The sequence below is a fragment of the Tamandua tetradactyla genome, chromosome 13 (assembly GCF_023851605.1).
Source record: "Tamandua tetradactyla isolate mTamTet1 chromosome 13, mTamTet1.pri, whole genome shotgun sequence".
NCBI lineage: Eukaryota > Metazoa > Chordata > Mammalia > Pilosa > Myrmecophagidae > Tamandua > Tamandua tetradactyla.
The window spans coordinates 26,922,577-26,941,687 of NC_135339.1; the positions used below are offsets into that span (position 1 = coordinate 26,922,577).

General features: G+C 38.3%; 1 protein-coding gene across 2 annotated transcripts; it reads left to right on the top strand.

Moving 5' to 3' along the window:
- The first annotated feature begins 11 nt into the window (after window positions 1-11).
- Window positions 12-18,874, top strand: SAR1A (secretion associated Ras related GTPase 1A). Of its 2 annotated transcripts, none has more exons than XM_077125034.1 (7): window positions 12-202; window positions 3,700-3,773; window positions 3,894-4,013; window positions 5,399-5,464; window positions 10,159-10,262; window positions 15,122-15,253; window positions 16,432-18,874. In XM_077125034.1, the coding sequence occupies exons 2-7, from the start codon at window positions 3,716-3,718 to the stop codon at window positions 16,546-16,548; spliced, it is 597 nt and encodes a 198-aa protein (XP_076981149.1). In that variant the 5' UTR covers window positions 12-202; window positions 3,700-3,715; the 3' UTR covers window positions 16,549-18,874. The 2 variants fall into 2 exon arrangements, with proteins under 2 accessions (XP_076981149.1, XP_076981148.1); XM_077125033.1 differs by having other exon boundaries at window positions 12-142.
- The last annotated feature ends 237 nt before the right edge of the window (window positions 18,875-19,111 follow it).

Consider the following 19,111-nt stretch of genomic DNA (forward strand, 5'->3'; position numbering starts at 1 on the left):
GGTCGCGCCCGGAAGTTCCGGAGGCGGGCGTATTACGTACTTCCGGCGAGTAGCTGGCGGTCTTTGGTGCTGGTAGTCTGTATAGCCTGAGAGGGTCGAGGCCGCCGCTGGAGCTGCTGTCCCCGTTGGAGCCCCTCGGGCCGTGAGTCTGGGAGCCGCGCCGGGGGAGGGAGCCGGAGCCAGAGGAGCTGGGCGGACGCCGGTGAGGGTCAGGGCGGAAACCGGCCCAGACAGGGTTGGGGGGGTAGTGACACGCAGGCGGTTCTGTGGGGCCGCTGGGCTGGTTCTGGGCGGGGACGGGCCGACTTGGCCCCGTCAGCTCCGTCCCTTGTCCGGCTTCTGAAGTATCGGGCCGATCTGCATTCCTCTCGGGGGTTTTGCGGCTGCTGGACTAGTGCGAAGAATGGAACCCCTCTTGCCTGTACTGTGCACTCCGATTTACGAAACGACTTCATGTCCCTTGTCTTGGATAAGCCTTACAGCTCGGTGATGTGGGGTGGGAGTCTTTAATGATTATTCTTCTGTGACAGACGGGGATAGGCTCGTCGAGGCAGAGTCAATTGCCAAGGCCCCACAGTTTGCAAGTGTGAGCTCTGGAACCAGGCCTACTGATTCCTTGTTCAGGACTCCCCCCATTTCAGCTCTTTTATCATCTGGTGCTTGGGGTCGAACCTCGAATTTTCTCCTTCATGCCGCTTTTCCTTCTCTCTTCCGGGCATGGAAAAATTCCCTCATGTGCGTTTGGTATAAATTAGTGTTGTCTTCACGATTGTACCCGAGAGGTCAGACCCACCTTTGTGAGAGTCAGCACTGAGTTGTCTGTTAGCATTGTCCCTTGCTCTAGGTCTTTTCTCCTTTACCTTGAGTCCATCTACTTAAGTTATGACAGGGGCTTATGGAGATAGGAGGTGAGGCTGACCTTTGACACTTACTTCACAGCCAGGCAGAATTTCTTAGCTAAAAGCCAGCTGCCAACTACCCCACATCTGTCCTGGAGCGGTGTCTGAAAGTTGCTGTGTGTGTAAGAAGTAATGTATAAATATAGTCAGCCTTTCCTGAGGTTCTTCATTGGCAGTGGTCCGCCTGAAGCTCCTCGTTTTCAATTTGTTTGCATCAATCAGTCCTGAACTTGGCAAGTTTTAATTTTAGGTTCATGAGCAGTGTTTTGTTGGTATGTTTTGAGCCCTTAAATTTTGGAGTACTCTAATTTATCATAAGATGGTAGAGTAGATCAAGAATAGAAACAAATAGAATGCTAGTTATTAAAATACCTTTCAAAAGGTGTGATGAGTTACAAGGAAAAAAATTTTCCAAGAGTTATAATCTTTGTAGTTAGTAGATTAAGGAAGTTTTATGCTTTCTTTTTTTATAGACAGTTTTGTGATTTGGATTTGAATTTTGTGTAATTAACAGGATAGTAACAGGAAGAGCTTTAGTATCAGAAGACCATGGTTTAAATCCTGGTACTGCTACTTTCTCAGATGAGCATCTTGAACAAGTCTGCTAACCGAAGAGTGTCAGCCTCCTCAACTATAGCAAGGATCCCTGGCTGCTAGGGTTGGTGTGAGGACAAAATGAGATGTATGCACAGGCACCATATAAACTGTGAAACACTACTTGGGTGGTGGTACAAATCCTAAGATCTCAAGACAGTGGAGAAGCTATTAAAGCCATTTTCTTAACTTTGTGGCGGTACGACCCAACCCATTATCCAGTAGGTGTTTTTATTTTTTAACATCACCCAAAGAGTTTCTTCAAGCACTTGCCATAAATCATTTTGGAGGAAAGAATTATTGGACCTTTAAAGTAGGAGTTTTAAGAGAAAATAAATTGGAAAATCAAGGTAGTTCAGTTACCATAAAAAATTCTTTAAATATGTGGGGTTTTATCCTTGTCATCTTCTCAGACTTCAACTAGTTGGGAAGATAAAAAACATGCTTCTGAAATCAAGTATGAACTTTAAAAAGTGTATGAAGCATTGACTATAAAACACTGTACTATGAATGCATACAGAAGTGTTGTGTTGTAAAGGAGTGATCAGAATGGGAGTGATGGTACTGAACTGTGCTTTCTAAAGGTGAGCTGTGTTTCTCCAAGTGGTAGTCTGAGAAAAATGGAAAAGGAGGTCTGTTTTGGGGAAATTGCAGAGGAAAGACATATTTCTTTATTTACCTAGAGTAAGTAAGAACTTAAGCACAGAAGCGTTGTAAGAATATTGAAGTTTCTGGACTTCTTAACGTACAGCCTAAGGTTCCGGATAAAACTGTTATTTAGTATAATAAATTTGGCCTTTTTTTTCTACGAAAACATATTTTGATATTACTGAAAGGGGCAAAAGACAAATCATTTAATATCTTTTCATGAAAACTTTTGCTTTCATTGTCCACCCCTACCCAAATGCCCAGATCTCATTTGACCCCCCCGGATAACAGCCATGGAAAGTAAGCATTAAGGAGGCCCTAAAGTTTATAGGTACCAGGCCTAATGAAAACCTGGTAACTGGATAAAAAAGGAAATGAATACATTTCTTCCATTTTAAAATTTCCTATTCAGCTAGCGTTTTTCAAATGAATATTTGTGGGTTTTTGTGGCTAGCCCTGTTACAGGTCACTATTTGTGAAAGTTATGATTACTGCTGGTCACATCTAGTATAAAAGCTCATGTTCAGATATTCCCTTTGCTGGAGAGGCGTGAAGAGGGAAAATCTTTTTTTTTTTCTGTTCCAGTATTTGAGATACTGAGGCAGAAGATCAGTGTGACCTGGAAATCTTGATGCTGAGAAACCTCAAGACTTATCACTGGTGTCTCTGGAGCCTCCCCTCTTAACTTCATATCCTCTTACTTATTCCCAATATAGGTAGCACCTTTAGTGTAGCCCATCTTTTGGTTTTACTCTTCTTATGGGAAACAGCAGGAAAAGACATGTTAATATGATTTATAATTATAAATTAAGTTATATGTTTGGCCAGAAAGAAGCTTGCTGCTGTGCCCTGAAAGAGTATTCTTGTTTTAAAAAAACCTTTGTAAAATGGAGTAGGGCTTGATTATTCACATATGAAAGGGATCTCTTCTTATCCCTTCATGGATGTCTAAAACAGGATTATCATCTCCTTTTATAAATGGAGGTACATGTCTCCTTAACAAAAGGAGTTAAAACGTTTAAGAAGAAATAGTGTTAGAAAATGGAACAGGGCAAAATGTACCAGCCACTAGGGTATTTTGGTGACTTTTTTAGAGCTCTTTATAAGGATAGGGTGATAAAATTTTCATTCTTATCTTCTACTTAGTGTACCTTTGTGGTGTTTTGATCTAGATTATTGATGAGACTGATTTCCTAGAGGTGTTGCTAACTGGTAGACAGAGGTAGTATATCTAGGGAATGTGAATGAGCAACTGCCAGGAGCAATGAGTCATTTAGTAAAAGAGGAAAATATATCTATAATTCCTAATCATTGGAGTATCATAGATTGGAAAAGATTAGAAAACCAGAAGTGCGTGCAGGTTTAAGGACCCTAGAGACTCCTCACTAGAGTGCAAAGTCTCAAGAGTGAGGTAAAATCTTAGATATCTTCTTTGGTTTGCTTCCCTAACCCAGGAATGTGAGACTGGAAACTTGCATCAGACTTGGGGTTGAGTTAACTTCTCCGAAAATATAGGCATTCAGCAAGCTAACATTTGCTGCTTTTGTATTTTATACAGGTAGAAAGCATTAATAATGTCTTTCATCTTTGAGTGGATCTACAATGGCTTCAGCAGTGTGCTCCAGTTCCTAGGTAAAGCCTCTTCCTTGAAATGTATCATAGATTTCAAACTTGGTGCATTTCCTCAGTTTAAATATGATCAGTTTTGATATGTAGAGATTAAAAATACACTAAAGTTTTTTTCTCTCCTAGGGCTCTACAAGAAATCTGGAAAACTTGTATTCTTGGGTTTGGACAATGCGGGTAAAACTACTCTTCTACACATGCTCAAAGATGACAGATTGGGCCAACATGTTCCAACGCTACATCCAAGTAGGTTTGAAAATACCAAGAGACCTTCTTTTGAAATTTGAAGGTCAATGTCAGGCTTAAAGGGTGAATTCCCAGTTGTAGTAGTTTGTTTAATGACTTGATGTTCCAAAAGATAGAACACCTAAGAAGTTCTCTGTAGGCCATATGCAGGGCACATACTCGTAGATCTAAAACTCTGGAACTTTGTAATTTTTATTTCTCACTAATCCTGTAATGGAACACATCTTCCAAATCTGCTTGGAAGAAAAGAAATTCTTGGTCTTTTAGAATAATTTAAGAATATTTTCATCCTTGTATCCTTTTCTTAACAAGATGAAAGCGCCACTAAGTTTTTTCTTTTATTGTGGTAACATATATATAACACAAAAGTGCCCCTTTTAATCACTGTCATGTATACAGTTCAGTGATAATAACACAATATTGTGTTACCATCACCACAATCTATTACTAAAATTTTTTCATCACTCCAAACAAACCCTGTACCCATTAAGCAATATCTCCCTATTTCTACCCCTCCACCCCACCCTCCCCAGCCCATGGTAACTTGTAATCTACTTTCTGTCTCTATGTGTTTGCTTATTCTAGGTATTTCATATAAGTGAAATCATACAATATCTGTCCTTTTGTGTCTGGCTTATTTCACTCAACATGATGTCTTCAAGGCTCATCCATGTTGTAACATATATCAGAACTTCATTCCTTTTTACGGCCGAATAATATTCCATTGTATGTATATACCACATTTTGTTTATACATTCATCTGTTGATGGCCACTTGGGTTGCTCCCATCTTTTGGCAGTTGTGATAATGCCATTCTGAACAGTGCTATGAAAATATCTGTTTGAGTCCCTGCTTTTAATTAGTTTGGGTAAAAACCTAGAAGTGAATTGCCAGGTCATGTGGTAATTCTGTTTAACTTTCTGAGGAACTGCCAAATGTTTTCCGTAGCAGCTGCAACATTTTATATTCTCACCAGCAATGTACAAGTGTTCCTATTTCTTGGCGTCCTTGCCAACACTTTTTATTTTCTGTTGTTTTTGTTTTTTAATAATACTCATCCTATTAGGTATGAAATGCTCTCTCATTGTATATGGTTTTGATTTGCATTTCCCTAATGGCAATGATGTTGAACATCTTTTCATGTGCTTATTGGCTGTTTTTGTATCTTTGGAGAATCTCTCTTCAAGTCCCTTGCCCATTTCTTAAGTATGTTTTTCTTTTTGTTGTGGTGTTGTAGGAGTTCTTTATATATTCTGGATACAAACCTTTATTAGCTATGTGCTTTCCAAACTCATTAAAATTTGTGTGGATATTGGCTACATTACTAGTAGTTGGTCTTTGTTGAATTGATAAGTGTCTTTCCTCTTTTTTGACAATCTTTTTAGCATCAGAAGAGCTGACAATTGCTGGAATGACTTTTACAACTTTTGACCTTGGTGGGCATGAGCAAGGTAAGAGTAAATTTAGTGAAATAATGGTATTGACATGTAATTCATTTTGTGCCCTTTTTTTTTATAGCAATGTGTTACTTTTTAAACACTTTTTATTGTGAAATATAACATATATACCTCAAAAGATATTGTAACATATTGTAACAAGTAGTTATAGAACAGATTTCAAAGTCTGGTATGGGTTACAGTTTCACAAAAACTGTGAAAGATTTTTCCTTCTAGCTGTCCCAAGACACTGGAGATTGAAAGAAATATCAGTATAATGATTCAGCAGTCAAACTCATTTGTTAAATTCTATCTTCACTGTTATAACTCCTCCTTTGAGCCTACTCCCATTCTTTAGGGTTATTTGGGCTATGCCCATGCTAACTAACTTTTTCATGTTGGAAAGGGCTGTTGATAATATGGGATACAGGATAGAACTGGATTTCAGGATTTATTAAGCCTAGGAACCCATCTGGAGGTTGTAGGTTTCTGGAACATAATCTTAGTGCCTGAAACTTTTGTAGAATCTCAGATAGAGCCCTGGGTGTTCTTTGACAGAAATGGTTTTGGTTGGGGTTTGGCAAACTGTGGTAAATAGTAATATCTAGCTGAAGCTAGCATAAGAATAGCCTCTAGAATAGCCTCTCAACTCTATTTGAACTCTTTTAGCCACTGATACCTTATTTTGTTACATTTATTTTCCCCCTTTTGTCAGGAAGGTGTTGTTGATCCCACCGTGCCAGGGCCAAGGTCATCCTTGGGAGTCATGTCCCAAGTTGCCAGGGAGACTTTCCCCCCTGGATGTCATGTTCCATGTGGGAAAGGGTAATGATTTTACTTGCAGAGTTGGGCTTAGAGAAAGAGAGAGAGAGGCTACATCTGAGCAACAAAAGAGGTTTTCTGGAAGTAACTCTTAGGCATAACTATGGGAAGGCTTAGCTTCTCTTCCGTAGAAATAGGCTTCACAAGAGCAAACCTCAAAATCAAGGAGTCCCTCATGTTTGAGACAGTATCAGGGTTGCTGTGTGTTATTTTCAATTTATAAATTGCTTGCAGTTAGGAATAGGATCATTTAGTCATTTTCAGTCTATATAAAATAGCTTTTTTGTTACTTCAGTGAAGCTTTTTAATTCACTAATTACTTTGAAGTAATTTACAGTTGTCAAAACTGCAAAAATGATAGAGAACTCCACTCCCCTCTACCCTTTGTCCAAGTTTATTATTCTCCCTCTCTCCATTTAATGCATGTTAATACTGATTTTTTCTGAATCATTTGTTAGTACATCATTCCCCTTTACTCCTTCAGTACATATTTCCCAAGAAGAAAACTTTTCTTATGTAGTTACCAAATTCAGAAAGTTTTACTTTTATCTACTCTATAATATATATTCCTTTTTTGCCAGTTGTTCCAATAATGTCCTTTCCTCTTTTTTGGGGGGGTGGGGGTGGGGGTTACGCTTCCACAATTTTAGATTTTTATTTTTATTTGCTATTAAGATACTGGAGACTAAAAGAAATATCAATATAATGATTCAGCAATCATACTAATTTGTTAAACCCTACCTTCTCTATAACTCCACCATCACCTTTGATGTTTCTTCCACTCTTTAGGGGTATTTGGACTATGCCCATTCTAACTTTTTCATGTTGGAAGGGACTGTTGATAATATGGAATAGGGGGATGGAACTAGTTGATTTACTGGAAGGGCTGGCCCTTGCATTTCAGGACTTATCTGGTCCAGGGACCCATCTGGAGGTTGTAGGTTTCTGGAAAGTTACCCTCTAGTGTTTGTAACCTTTGTAGAATCTTATATAATGCTTTAGATGTTCTTTAGGATTGACTGGAATGGTTTTGGTTGGGGTTTGGTAGCAGTGTCTAACTGAAGTTTTAGGTAGCAGTGTCTTAACTGAAGCTGCGTAAAAGTGACCTCCAAAGTAGCCTCTCAACTCTATTTGCACTCTCAGGCACTGATACCCGTATTTGATATACTTCTTTTCCTCCTTTTGGTCAGGATGGCATTGTTGACTCCACCATTACAGGGCCAGACTCATCCCTGGGTGTCATCTCCCATGCTATTACAGAAACTTTCACTCCTGAATGTTATTTCCCATGTAGCGGGGGGAGGGCATTGATTTCACTTTCAGAGTTGGGCTTAGAAAGAGTGAGGCCATGTCTAAGCAACAAAAGAGGTCTTCCAGAAGTGACTCTTAGGTATACCTATAGTTAGGCTAAGCTTCTCTACAGCATACATAAGCTTCACAGGAGCAAGCCTCAAGATCAAGGGCTTGGTCTATTGATTTGGGTGTCCCTATTGTTTGACACAGTATCAGAGGTTTCCCTGGTGGTAAAGTTTAATAGTTCCATATTTTTTCTCCCATTCCTCAAGGGACTTTCCCGATACTTTTTGATTACCTGCTTAATATATTCTGGGATGTATCTAGGCATTACATTAAGTTGTACAGCATTAAAGGCACTCATTCTTATTCTGAACTCCCTGTGTTTGGATTGTTTAAATGATCTATCCTACAGGTTGAGTTAAATTATGTGCTACCGAAAATTTATGTCCCTTTCTCTTGATCAGAGCTCAGTACAAAATTGCATGTTGTATTTTTTTAATCCTTTATTTAATGGAGTGTTAACAGGCAGGAAATTAGCTTTGTGTTGATTGTGACCATTCTGATCTGGAGCAATAGTTTGTATATTCTACATATTTGAAACAGTTGGTAGGACATTTTCTTCTACCTTCTTGCTCTCTTTAAGTGGTTTTGTTTCAGGCGGGCCACGGTAGCTCAGCAGGTCAGAATGCTTGCCTGCCAAGCCTGAGGACCTGGGTTTGATTCCCGGTGCCTGCCCATGTAAAAAATAAAAAAGTGGTTTTGTTTTTTTTTTTGCATCATTCAGTCTGTGTCTGCTTGGTTCCCAGATTCCTGTCAGTGTCTTGTTCAGACTAATGTATGTATTTTAGAGATACTTAGAATGGGCATTGTTGCTTGATGAACACTCAGTTTACATTGGCAAGACTCTAAGCTTAGGAGTAAAACACTAAAGATATGGGATAAGTATTCTGGGAAGGCAAGGTAAAGAAGCTGCTGTGATTCTGCGGGTTTACTCATTTGTTATTACATGAAGTTGAAAAGTCTCTTTTTGAAGGACTTTTAAAAAGCAGAGTAGCGTTAAAAAGTAGAATATTGGTATTTGCTAATGGTCTAGTTTTAACTTATAATCAGTGATTTCATTAGCATAGATTTTTTTATTCATTATGAAATGAATATATATGTAACCTGCAAAATTATATATGCACCATGATCATAATCACATAAAATATCTGTACAGAAGAAAGATCAAAAGAAAATATACCAAAATATTAAGCAGGATGTTTTGATGCAGCAACTATAAATGATCTTGTTACCTTTTTTCCTATTAAGAGCTTGTGTTATTTTCATTTGGATAGGAATGGGTATATTGTATCTTTCTGCTTCTTCCAAGAGTTTATGACTACTCACAGATTTAAATTGACAGCAGAATAAGACGATGGTAAGCCAAAAAGAAACCATCTGGAGAATGCAGGGTAGGTTTTTGGACATCCAAACTGAAATTTTAGATTTAGTGTGATAAGTTTAACTTTCAGGTCTTGTTAGAGTAATAAGGGAAATGTGTTGATATATAGAGTTTTGTTTTGTTTTTTCTTTTGTTTGATCCAGGAAAATGTATTTACAGAAAGTTTTCATAATAGCCAAGCCACTATTTTACAGAGATTACTAAAATGATATGTATTTGGACGTTTCTTTTTCATTTGCATAACTTAAAAAATTTTTATTTATTAAAGCAACGCAAGTTCAGTGTAATAAATTCAATTAGTATAGTAATATAAGTGGTAAAAGTGAAAGTTCCCCAAGCTCTCCTTCTTGGTGGTAACAGTTATTAACAGTTTGGTGTAGAGATATTCCTTACTCATTCCATTGAAAGGACAAAGAATGAGTGACATAGAAATTGTAATGCAGTTAAAGCATTGCTTCCCAACAGTTATCACTTCATGTCACAAACAAAGAAAAAGTAACATTCATAGGGCTGTTGGGTCAAATACAGGAAGCTGAGATGACTGACCTGGGTGCTTCAAATCCTAGGCCCCCTGAGCACAGAGCGGATGGATGTGTCAGCATACCCATGCACTGGTTAGGAACTAACCTGGGACTGAAGTTATAGGGACAAGTAATTTGCATCCTGATGTTGTAACTCAGAGGTTGCAAACTCTGATGGCTCCAGGGGTGAGTTAAGTCATTTAAATGGGTGAAATTGACTGGGTTTAAGATAGTAGGGAGTGGTGGAAACTTTGAAAAGCTTAAGAGCCCAGTCCACGTCTAAAGGATGTGCAATTTGAAATTGGTTTAAATTGCAGAGAACGGAATGTACAGATAGTTCCAGGTGATTTTTGGCCTGCGGGTATGTAGGCATGAAATTGCCAGATGTTGCAGTTTTTTCAAGGACGACAGAAATTCTGATTGCTAAGGTAAAAAACCAAAAAATGTTCAATTTAGGTGCCATCAATTTGCAACCTCTGTTGTGACCTAATACCATGTAGGGCTTGGAGAATCCCTGTGGACTCTAATGTTCTTGGAACCTGGCTGGATTTTTGTCTATTTTAGACCATTAAGTTATGTATTCTCAATATATACATTTTATTGATTCAGTTACATGCTTTGTCTTTTAGCACGTCGAGTATGGAAAAATTATCTCCCAGCAATTAATGGGATTGTCTTTCTGGTGGACTGTGCAGATCATGCTCGCCTCATGGAATCCAAAGTTGAACTTAATGTACGTTTATATTTTTTTCCTTTTTTGGGCACTATTTCTGTTAGGGATACAGTTGAGTAGTACCATCATTTGAGTTAATGCTTGATGAAAGTCCTAGGCATAGGAAGAAAGTGTTTTAAAATCTAAGATACTGCTTTTCAATGTCTTGAGGAAATGTCGCATGAACTTGAGTTAACTTTTTGTCATAGGATGTCTGTATGTCCTAGTTTGCTCAGGACTGTCCCCAGTTTGTGCCTGTTGGCCAAGCATAATTAATAGTATTCTCTTTCATATGTGGTCACTTTTAGGTAGTGCTGACTTAGAGAATACCATAAAAGATACTAGAGTTTTTTACGACTTTGAGTCTGCATTTGCAGGTTGTGCCTTTCTATACTCCCTCTGAATGACTTGCCAGATCTTGAAATTCTCTTCTCAGGCTTCGGTCTTGGTCGTGCTAGTATTTGCTCCATCATGGACTTGCTTCAGGTTTTCTTCTTTCTTAACGTTGCCCTTTTTTGGCTTGACTGTTTGTATAAGCTTACCTTTGTTATCCCGCTTCCTACTGCTTTACTTTGTGCCTTTTCCTTTTTTCTTTTTCTTCTTTTTTTACAACTATCTCTGTGCATTCTGTTCTCTGCAGTTTGAACCAGTTTCAAGTTTATTGTATCTTTTTCACATCTATAGCTCTAGTCCCATGTAGAACTTCCTACCAAGCAAATCTTACCTTAATTATTGGCACTCACATTTCTTTTTTAAATTCACCTTTTTGCTCTTGATTTTGATATTCCTTCCCTGGCTGATATTTCTGTCTCTTTCACAAGCTCCTGATCCTCTGCCTAGCTCTTTCTTAAATGGTGCTTTTCCCCAGAGTCTTACTTTATCACAAACTGGTTGATCTCATCTCTTCCCATTCCTTTCTTTACCACCCACATTCTCATGATGCCCACATGGATTTTGTCTTGTTCATACCTCTCTCCTGATCTCCAGCCTCAAACGTAAAACTGCCTACTGGATGACTCTGCTTACCAGTTTTGTTTTCTCAGACTAGAACTAGTCATCTTCCCCCACCATCTACCTGTATATCCAGTGCAGAAACTTGTGAATTATTGTAGATTCCATGCCAGCTTTCATTACTCCTAAATATTCTCAAGGTATCCCCCTGTCTTTATGTACCTTACGCTTACCCAGAAAGGATATAGCATTCCTCCTCCCCCCCGCTCCAACACTGTGAATTACCATCTACCGAGAGACTATGAGTCATTGAATTCTCCATTGATTTTTACTTGAATATTAAGTTCTGTCTACTTTACTCCTTAATTTCTGATTCCTTCTACTTCTTACCATCCCTACTTTACTTTGTTGGTTTTAGGCCTTCACTATTCTTTTCAACTGTTGGTACAATCTCCTAATTGATCTTCCTACCATCACCGTGTACCCTGATCACTTCTCCACCACTGCCAAGTACACTTCTCCACCACTGCCAAGTACTGTAATGCTAGAAGGAACTTTCTCAGACTTGTTACTGCCCTGCTTAATGTCCTTTAATAATTCTCTGTCACCTTCAAGATAAAATCTGCCAGTCTTTTGCATAGCACATAAGATGTTTCATCATCTTCCCTCTGTCTTTTTCTCCAGCTTCCTTTCTCTCTATTATCTGCCTTGAACTACATTCTAAACATAGAGAACCCACTTGCCCTTCCTAAAATATGGATAATACAAGTAGCTATCCCTGCCTTGCTTTCTCACCTGTCCCCAGTACCCAACTTTCCCCTTTTAGGTCAGTTGTAGGTTTATTGACATATCTTGCAGAAGTAGAGTTCCAATATATCAGCCTCACATACACAGCTTTTCCTATTATTAACATTATGTATTAGTGTTATCTTTGTTATAATTCATGAAACAATATTATAATTATACTATAAGCTATAGTCCATAGTTTGTATTAGGGTTCACCATTGTATAATCTTATGTTTTTTTAAAAAATTTTATTCAAGTAATGTATACAACCTAAAATTTCTTTTAACCACATTTAAATGTATAATTCATTGGTGTTAATTACATTCACAATGTTGTGCTTCCATCACCACCGTCCATTACAACAACTTTCTCATTAGCCCACACAGAAACTCTGTACCAATTAAGCATTAAACCCCCCTACCCCAACCCTGGTCTCTGGTAACCTAGTCTAGATTCTGCTCTATGAATCTTCTTATTCTAATTCTTTATCAGTGAGATTATATGATACTTTTCCTTTTGTGTTTGACTTATTTCATTCAACCTGATGCTTACAAGGCTTGACCCTCTTTTTTTTTTCTTGCACTGTTTCTTTTCTTTTTTTCAAAAATATTATTTTTGAGAAATTTCACACACATACAGTCCATCCACAGTATACAGTGGCTCATGATATCATTATATAGTTGTGTATTCATCATCATGATCATTTTTAGAATGTTTGCATCACTCTAGAAAAAGAAATAAAAAGAAAAAGGAAAAAAACTCATACATCCCATACCCTTTACCCCTCCCTGTCATTGACCACTGGTATTTCAATCTGTCCAAATTTTTTTTTTTTACCCTTTATCCCCCCCCATATAAATAAATTATTTATTTATTCTTTTTCCTTATATTTTACTCATCTGTTCATACCCTAGATAAAGAAAGCAACAACCACAAGGTTTACACAATCACATAGCCACATTTTAAAAGCTATATAGTCATGTAGTCCTTTTCAAGAATCAGGCCACTGGAACACAGTTCAACAGTTTCCGGTACTTCCTCTAGCCACTCCAGTACACTATAAACTAAAAAGAGATATCTGTATAATGCATAAAGGTACCCTCCATGATAATCTCTTGACTGCTTGAAACTTATCAGCCACTGAAACTTTATTTTGTCTCATTTCTCTCTTCCCCCTTTTGGGAGAAGCCTTTCCCAATCCCATGATGCTGATCCCGGCTCATCCCTAGGGGTGTCCTGTCCCATGTTGCCAGAGAGATTTATAACCCTGGGAGTTATGTCCCACATAGTGGGGAGGGCAGTGAGTTCACCTGCCGAGTTGACTTAGAGAGAGAGGCCACATCTGAGCACCAAAAGAGGTTCTCCAGGGGTGACTCTTAGGCATAATTACAAGTAGGCTTAGCGTATCCTTTGCAGGAATAAGTTTCATAGAGGTGAACCCCAAGATCGAGGGTTCAGCCTATTGAATTGTTTATTACCACTGTTTGTGATAATATCAGGAATTCCCCAGATGGAGAAGTTTAATATTTCCTCCTTTCTCCCCAGTCCCTCAGGGGGACTTTGCAAATACTTTTTAATTGTCTGCCCAAATTACTCTGGGGTGTATCGGGACATCACATTAACCTGTATAAACCAACAAGATCTCCTGCCTTATTCAAGAGTCCATGTAATTATGGTGTTCGCAATAAACTGACCATATAAGTTAGTTTATGCACTACCCAAATTGTACAAAATAAACATCTCTTCCTTTGGTCTCACACAGAAGTTGAAGTTTTAAAAAATGGGCCATATTGTCCTTTACTAGGTATTCTGAGCTACCTTAGTCCTATCCAGTTCAGCTTCATTCATATCTCTAGTCGAAGTCTGATCACTTTTTCAACTTTTTTAACAGTTGTTGAATGGGTTAATGCTGACTTTAATAGCTTCAGAACTCTAACTCTGAGTTTCAGCTTCCTTCACTATTAACTAGATGCTGTCACCTTAGGCTAGATCATGATCTTTCACTTGAGTTACTACAGATAGATATTATTTATGAATTCATTGAACTGAAGTATAGATTTTATCCTGTACTTCTGTGTTTGGGGCCATTAGGATATATTGCAGCTAACCACCCAGACTAGTGTTTGAGATTTTTCATAATGTGGCTCATCCCTAACCATCTCATTTATTGTCATTACTTGTCCACATAAATGCTATAACCAAGGCAGACAATACTCCATGTGGCTTCCTGGCTTCTTTTCCCTCTGCAAAGCCATTGCTTCATATCTTTTCCTTTCTACCTAATCAAATCATGCCCTTCACAGCCCAGATTAAGTTCCACATCTTTGCTAAGACTTTCTCAAGCCCACATTGACATTTTCTCTGACCTTTTTTTTTTTTTTAATATTTTTATTGAGAAATACCCACACATATTATACAATCAGTGGCTCACAATATCATCACATAGTTGTGTATTCTTCACCATGATCATTTTTAGAATTTGCATCACTCCAGAAAAAGAAATAAAAAGAAAAAAAGAACTCATACATCCCATACCCCTTACCCCTCCCTCTTATTAACCCACAGTATTTCCATCTACCCAAACTTTTAATAATTATACTGTTCCCATTTGTTGCCATACTTAATCATCTACTACATTGTGTTTTTAATTTTCCTTTGTTAACATACGTGTGAATATAGACTAAGGATTTCTTTTGAACAGGGGCTGTCTTCCCTTTTCTTTTGTATGCCTCTCAGTGCCTGAGATAGTGCTTTGGTATCCACTGGGCATTTAGTGAATACTTGGGGGATTCCCATAGGCATCCTCAAGACTCTAGCTAAACCATTCATTCCTCTAGGACTGTGCTGCATGGACATCCTGAGAATGGTCTATGGCTGAGTGATTTAGCTGAAATATAAGTTTGAGCCAGCTCTGTTGCCCTGTAAATAGACAGCAGTCTCAAGTTATAATTGTCTTGAGGCAGTTAGGACATTTAATTTAATGCCAAGATTACCTTTTAGTTAATCATTCAGATATGAAAATTTTCAGCATTTCACTTTATATCTGATACCTTATAGACCAGCAGAAATCAAAGTTCTTTTCATCATCTGGTAGGCATTTGTATTATTCCACACTTAGCTGTTTTTTTTCATCTTGTCTTTAGGCTTTAATGACTGATGAAACAATATCCAATGTGCCAATCCTTATCTTGGGTAACAAAATTGACAGAACAGATGCAATCAGTGAAGAAAAACTCCGGGAAATATTTGGACTTTATGGACAAACCACAGGAAAGGTAAGAGAGAAGAACCTTCAGGGGGCATATTATAGAGGAAATTCCCAGCTTTAAAAACATTCATGTTTTGATGTCGAGATTCTACTTTTCTTTCAAAAGTTTAAATGGGTTTAGGATTTGTTTTATTGTATTTTATAAACTCTCTGAAGGCAAGGATATAGTTTTTCTTTAACAGTTTTCCAATGAGAATTTCTGACTACCTTTCAAATCTGATTCCGAGAAATCTCTTTTGAAAAAGCCCATCTTCACCATAAAATCATTTTTTTTTTATTGACAAATTCAGGTTATAAAAAAGAGTAATCATTATATATCCCTCTCTAAGCAGTGGAAATCAAGGCACTTAATCCAATTCCAGAGCTCCTAAAAGGTTGCTAAGGAAACTCATTTTGCAGATGAGGAAACTGAGATAGTGATTTGTTCAGGTCTACACAGCAAGTCAGTGACAGAGCCAGGAATAGAACTCTGCCTCTCAGATCAGCAGGTTATGCTGTTCCCAGTGGGAAGGATGAACTTGTGGGAAGGATGAACTCATTGCAGAAAAACAGGTTTGTAAGAGAGGAAATCCAGATCAGCTAATTAAGCAGGAATCCTTCTGATCTTCTTAACTCAGGGTTTTGGCATAATTTAATTTTTAGAATCTTCCTTTTCTGTAGTTTATGATGACTTTTTGACTTCTTTAAAAAGGCACCTTAATCTTGCCTTTTCTTGGTTGTCTATTCTTACTAAAATGCTTCTAATTCATTTACTTTCTGTTTCATGAGCTGCACATAACATGAATTTTTCCCTAATTTCCTTTTTGCAGCCTGGTATTAGTGTATATGTCTGTCCTTATTTCTAAAAAGTACTAGACCTCTTTAGTTCATTGAAGAGCATACTGGTTCAGTGGATTCCAGTGGCTCTCTTCTTGGTCAGCTGACATTACTTTCCAGGTGAATATCGGGGTGTTTAAAGTGAATACTCTACCAGACAGAGACACTAAGAATAAGACTGTATTGCTTATTCTGTCCTGAAAGCAGGAAGCCCTGGGGATTCAAGCCTCTGGTCTTGTCCACATTTCTGTAATTAATTACTACTTAGATTTGCTTTTAAGGAATGGAGAAATTGATTTCAGTGACCACTCTTTAAGCTTTCCCACCATAGAGGTGTTAACAGCCCTCTCTTGGTTTTGCTTCCCTTAGGGAAATGTGACCCTGAAGGAGCTGAACGCCCGCCCCATGGAAGTGTTCATGTGCAGTGTGCTCAAGAGGCAAGGCTACGGCGAGGGTTTCCGCTGGCTTTCTCAGTATATTGACTGATGTTTGGACGGTGAAAATAAAAGAGTTTTACTTCTCTGGACTGATCCTATTCACAGCTTCCTCATGAACTTTTCTAATAAAACAAGGAAAGCTCTCCAACCATGTCTGGCGTTGAGAAGCCAGGAATCTCTGGTCAGCTCTCTCATCACCCAGTGGTGACATGTGCTCTTCTCCACACTGTTGGGAGGTAACACTGCCCCACATGCTGGTGCAGGTCTGTATCCTGGGACTTGGAAGCTGGCAGGATTTGCCGAGTTAAGCTGTGTGCCATCATAGGGCACCTGAAAAGAAAAACACGTCTCACCACTGTGGTTGATTTAAAAGAAAGTGATTCTATTTTTAAAAGAAAGTGTTGTTAATGTAATTGGCGTCCCTCCTAACTTTTTGAGTTCACGATTTACTTGGTCCAGAGTTTTCTATTCTTTTTTTTAATCTAGTGGATGGCATTTAGATATTTCATAAAATTATGAACTGATACACATGGGAGGCCAGAGCTCAGCCTGGTGAGCTTACTGCTGTTGAATTAGCAGGTTGATGAGAGGAGCCCCCTGAGCTCACCAGTCTCTATAACTGCCTTGTAGTGGGTTGCATCCCCTTGTGCACAGAGAACTAGGAAGGGGGCATGATCCTGGCCTTCACATGTGCAGCAAGTTTCCACTCTGGTTAGCTAGGGTCATTCTTCATCAAGGAATGTGTAGCAGATTGTTTACTGAGCAGTTAATTATAGAATGGGTGGTTGTTATTATTACTTACAAAATTAGGAAAACCAGTCTCTGCTTTTATACTGTTGTGAAATTTCATTTATCCCTATAGCAACTTCCTTACTTATTTTCAGGTATAAAAAGTGATGTTTGCCTCATGAAAGAGTTGAGACTGATTCCAGGTCACCCGAGTTGTCTCATATTGCAGATATGTTCCAGTTACTTTTGCACATATGCTTGGGAACAAAATTTCTGAAAGGAGAGTAAAACAGGGCAAAGTTTAAAACAGCGTAAAGGCTCTTAATTCTGTAAGATGAGGACTTGAAAACCTGATATTATTGTAACACTTGTCTGAATCTAGGAAGGGTTTATACCATGAAATTTCCTCTTGCAGAATTTGTTTTGTTTTATTAGTCTGGTCCTGAGTGCTGTCTTTTTCCTCATAGCTTTTCTCTTTATCAGTTATCTAGTTTTTGTTGTATAAAGTAAAGGTTAACATCTGTAGCTTTCCCAGATTTTTTCTTTTTGGTATGAAATTGTCTTTTCCAGAAATATACTGAGGAATGCATTAATCCAAGAACTTCTATAGAGCTGTTCCTTTTGAGCCAGTACCACTTATCAGATAGTAAACACCCAGTATAAAGGTGTCAGCATCCCCAGTAGTATGCATGAGGATTCTTTTTATAGCATTCTTTTTCTCCGAATGCTATTCGTGAAATTGGACCTAAGTTCTGCCCTCATAGTAAAAGATGAAGGGATATAAGATATGGTCTTAAGATGGGAGGCTTTCATCATTTTTCCTTTAATGAGAGATTAGGGTAATTTCCTCAAAATTGAAAATTGTGATGATGATGCTTATTTGAAGAGGGTTGAACCAAACTTAGTGGATTCCTGCTTCTGATGTGAGGATGGGAAAAATGTGGATTACATATTCCTGGGGATGTGAGAATATCGTACTTTAATTGGATTTCTCAATCTCAGTCCTCAGTACTGCCTTGTTGGCAAAACAGGCCAGGTACTGAATGCAGAGGCTTGATGGAGTTAAGTCTGGGACGAGCATGCATGTCATTTATTAGCAAGGCATAAGACAAAGTTGTTGTTTTGGCAAGGGAGTAAAGCCTTGAGTGAACAAATCTAGCTAACAGTGAATTAACTCGGTAGTTGACTTTTACACTTTTTTTCTTTTGGCTAAAGGTTACCCATACTTCTCTATCCAGAGGCATGAAAAGTGTGGTTGCTTCAGTGTTAGTTTTCTTGTTTTTGTTTCTTTCCTATTTGTCCCTACTCACATGGTAGCAAGCTAGAAAATATGATAGGGCAGCTCTTTGTGAAAGTGGTTTATTTTGGCCACTGGAGAAAGGGGATTGAAAAGGCAAGTAGCACCAGTCTCTTTGTTGCCCCACTAGACACCATTCCTATAATACTATACCTGAAAGAAAATGCTGTAAGGAGCTCTGCTTCAAACAGTGAGCATCAGAGCTTTGTACAGAAACTCTTATGAATTGACATTTTTCATTCTGTTTATCAGAGTTCATATATGTCCTAATTTCAGGAAAAGCAAAACAGTCATTTACAAAAGAAAGTCATTCTGTATCCTAAGCATTTTAATAAAAAGTTGAAACAGACTTGCTATTTGTGTGTGTGTTGGTTTGTTCTGAGTTTGAACATACTGTGACATTTGTTTGGGGGAACAAAGGTCCTTGCCTACTTATAAGAAGAAACATTTAGAATGGATCTGAGAGACGAAAATTTTGCTACCAGGAAAAAATTAAAAGGCTGAGCCTATTCACATATTGCATTAGAGTTAATAAATTTAGTACCTTTTTGAGCACCTTGAACATGCTCTGGCCCCAGCGTTGGTG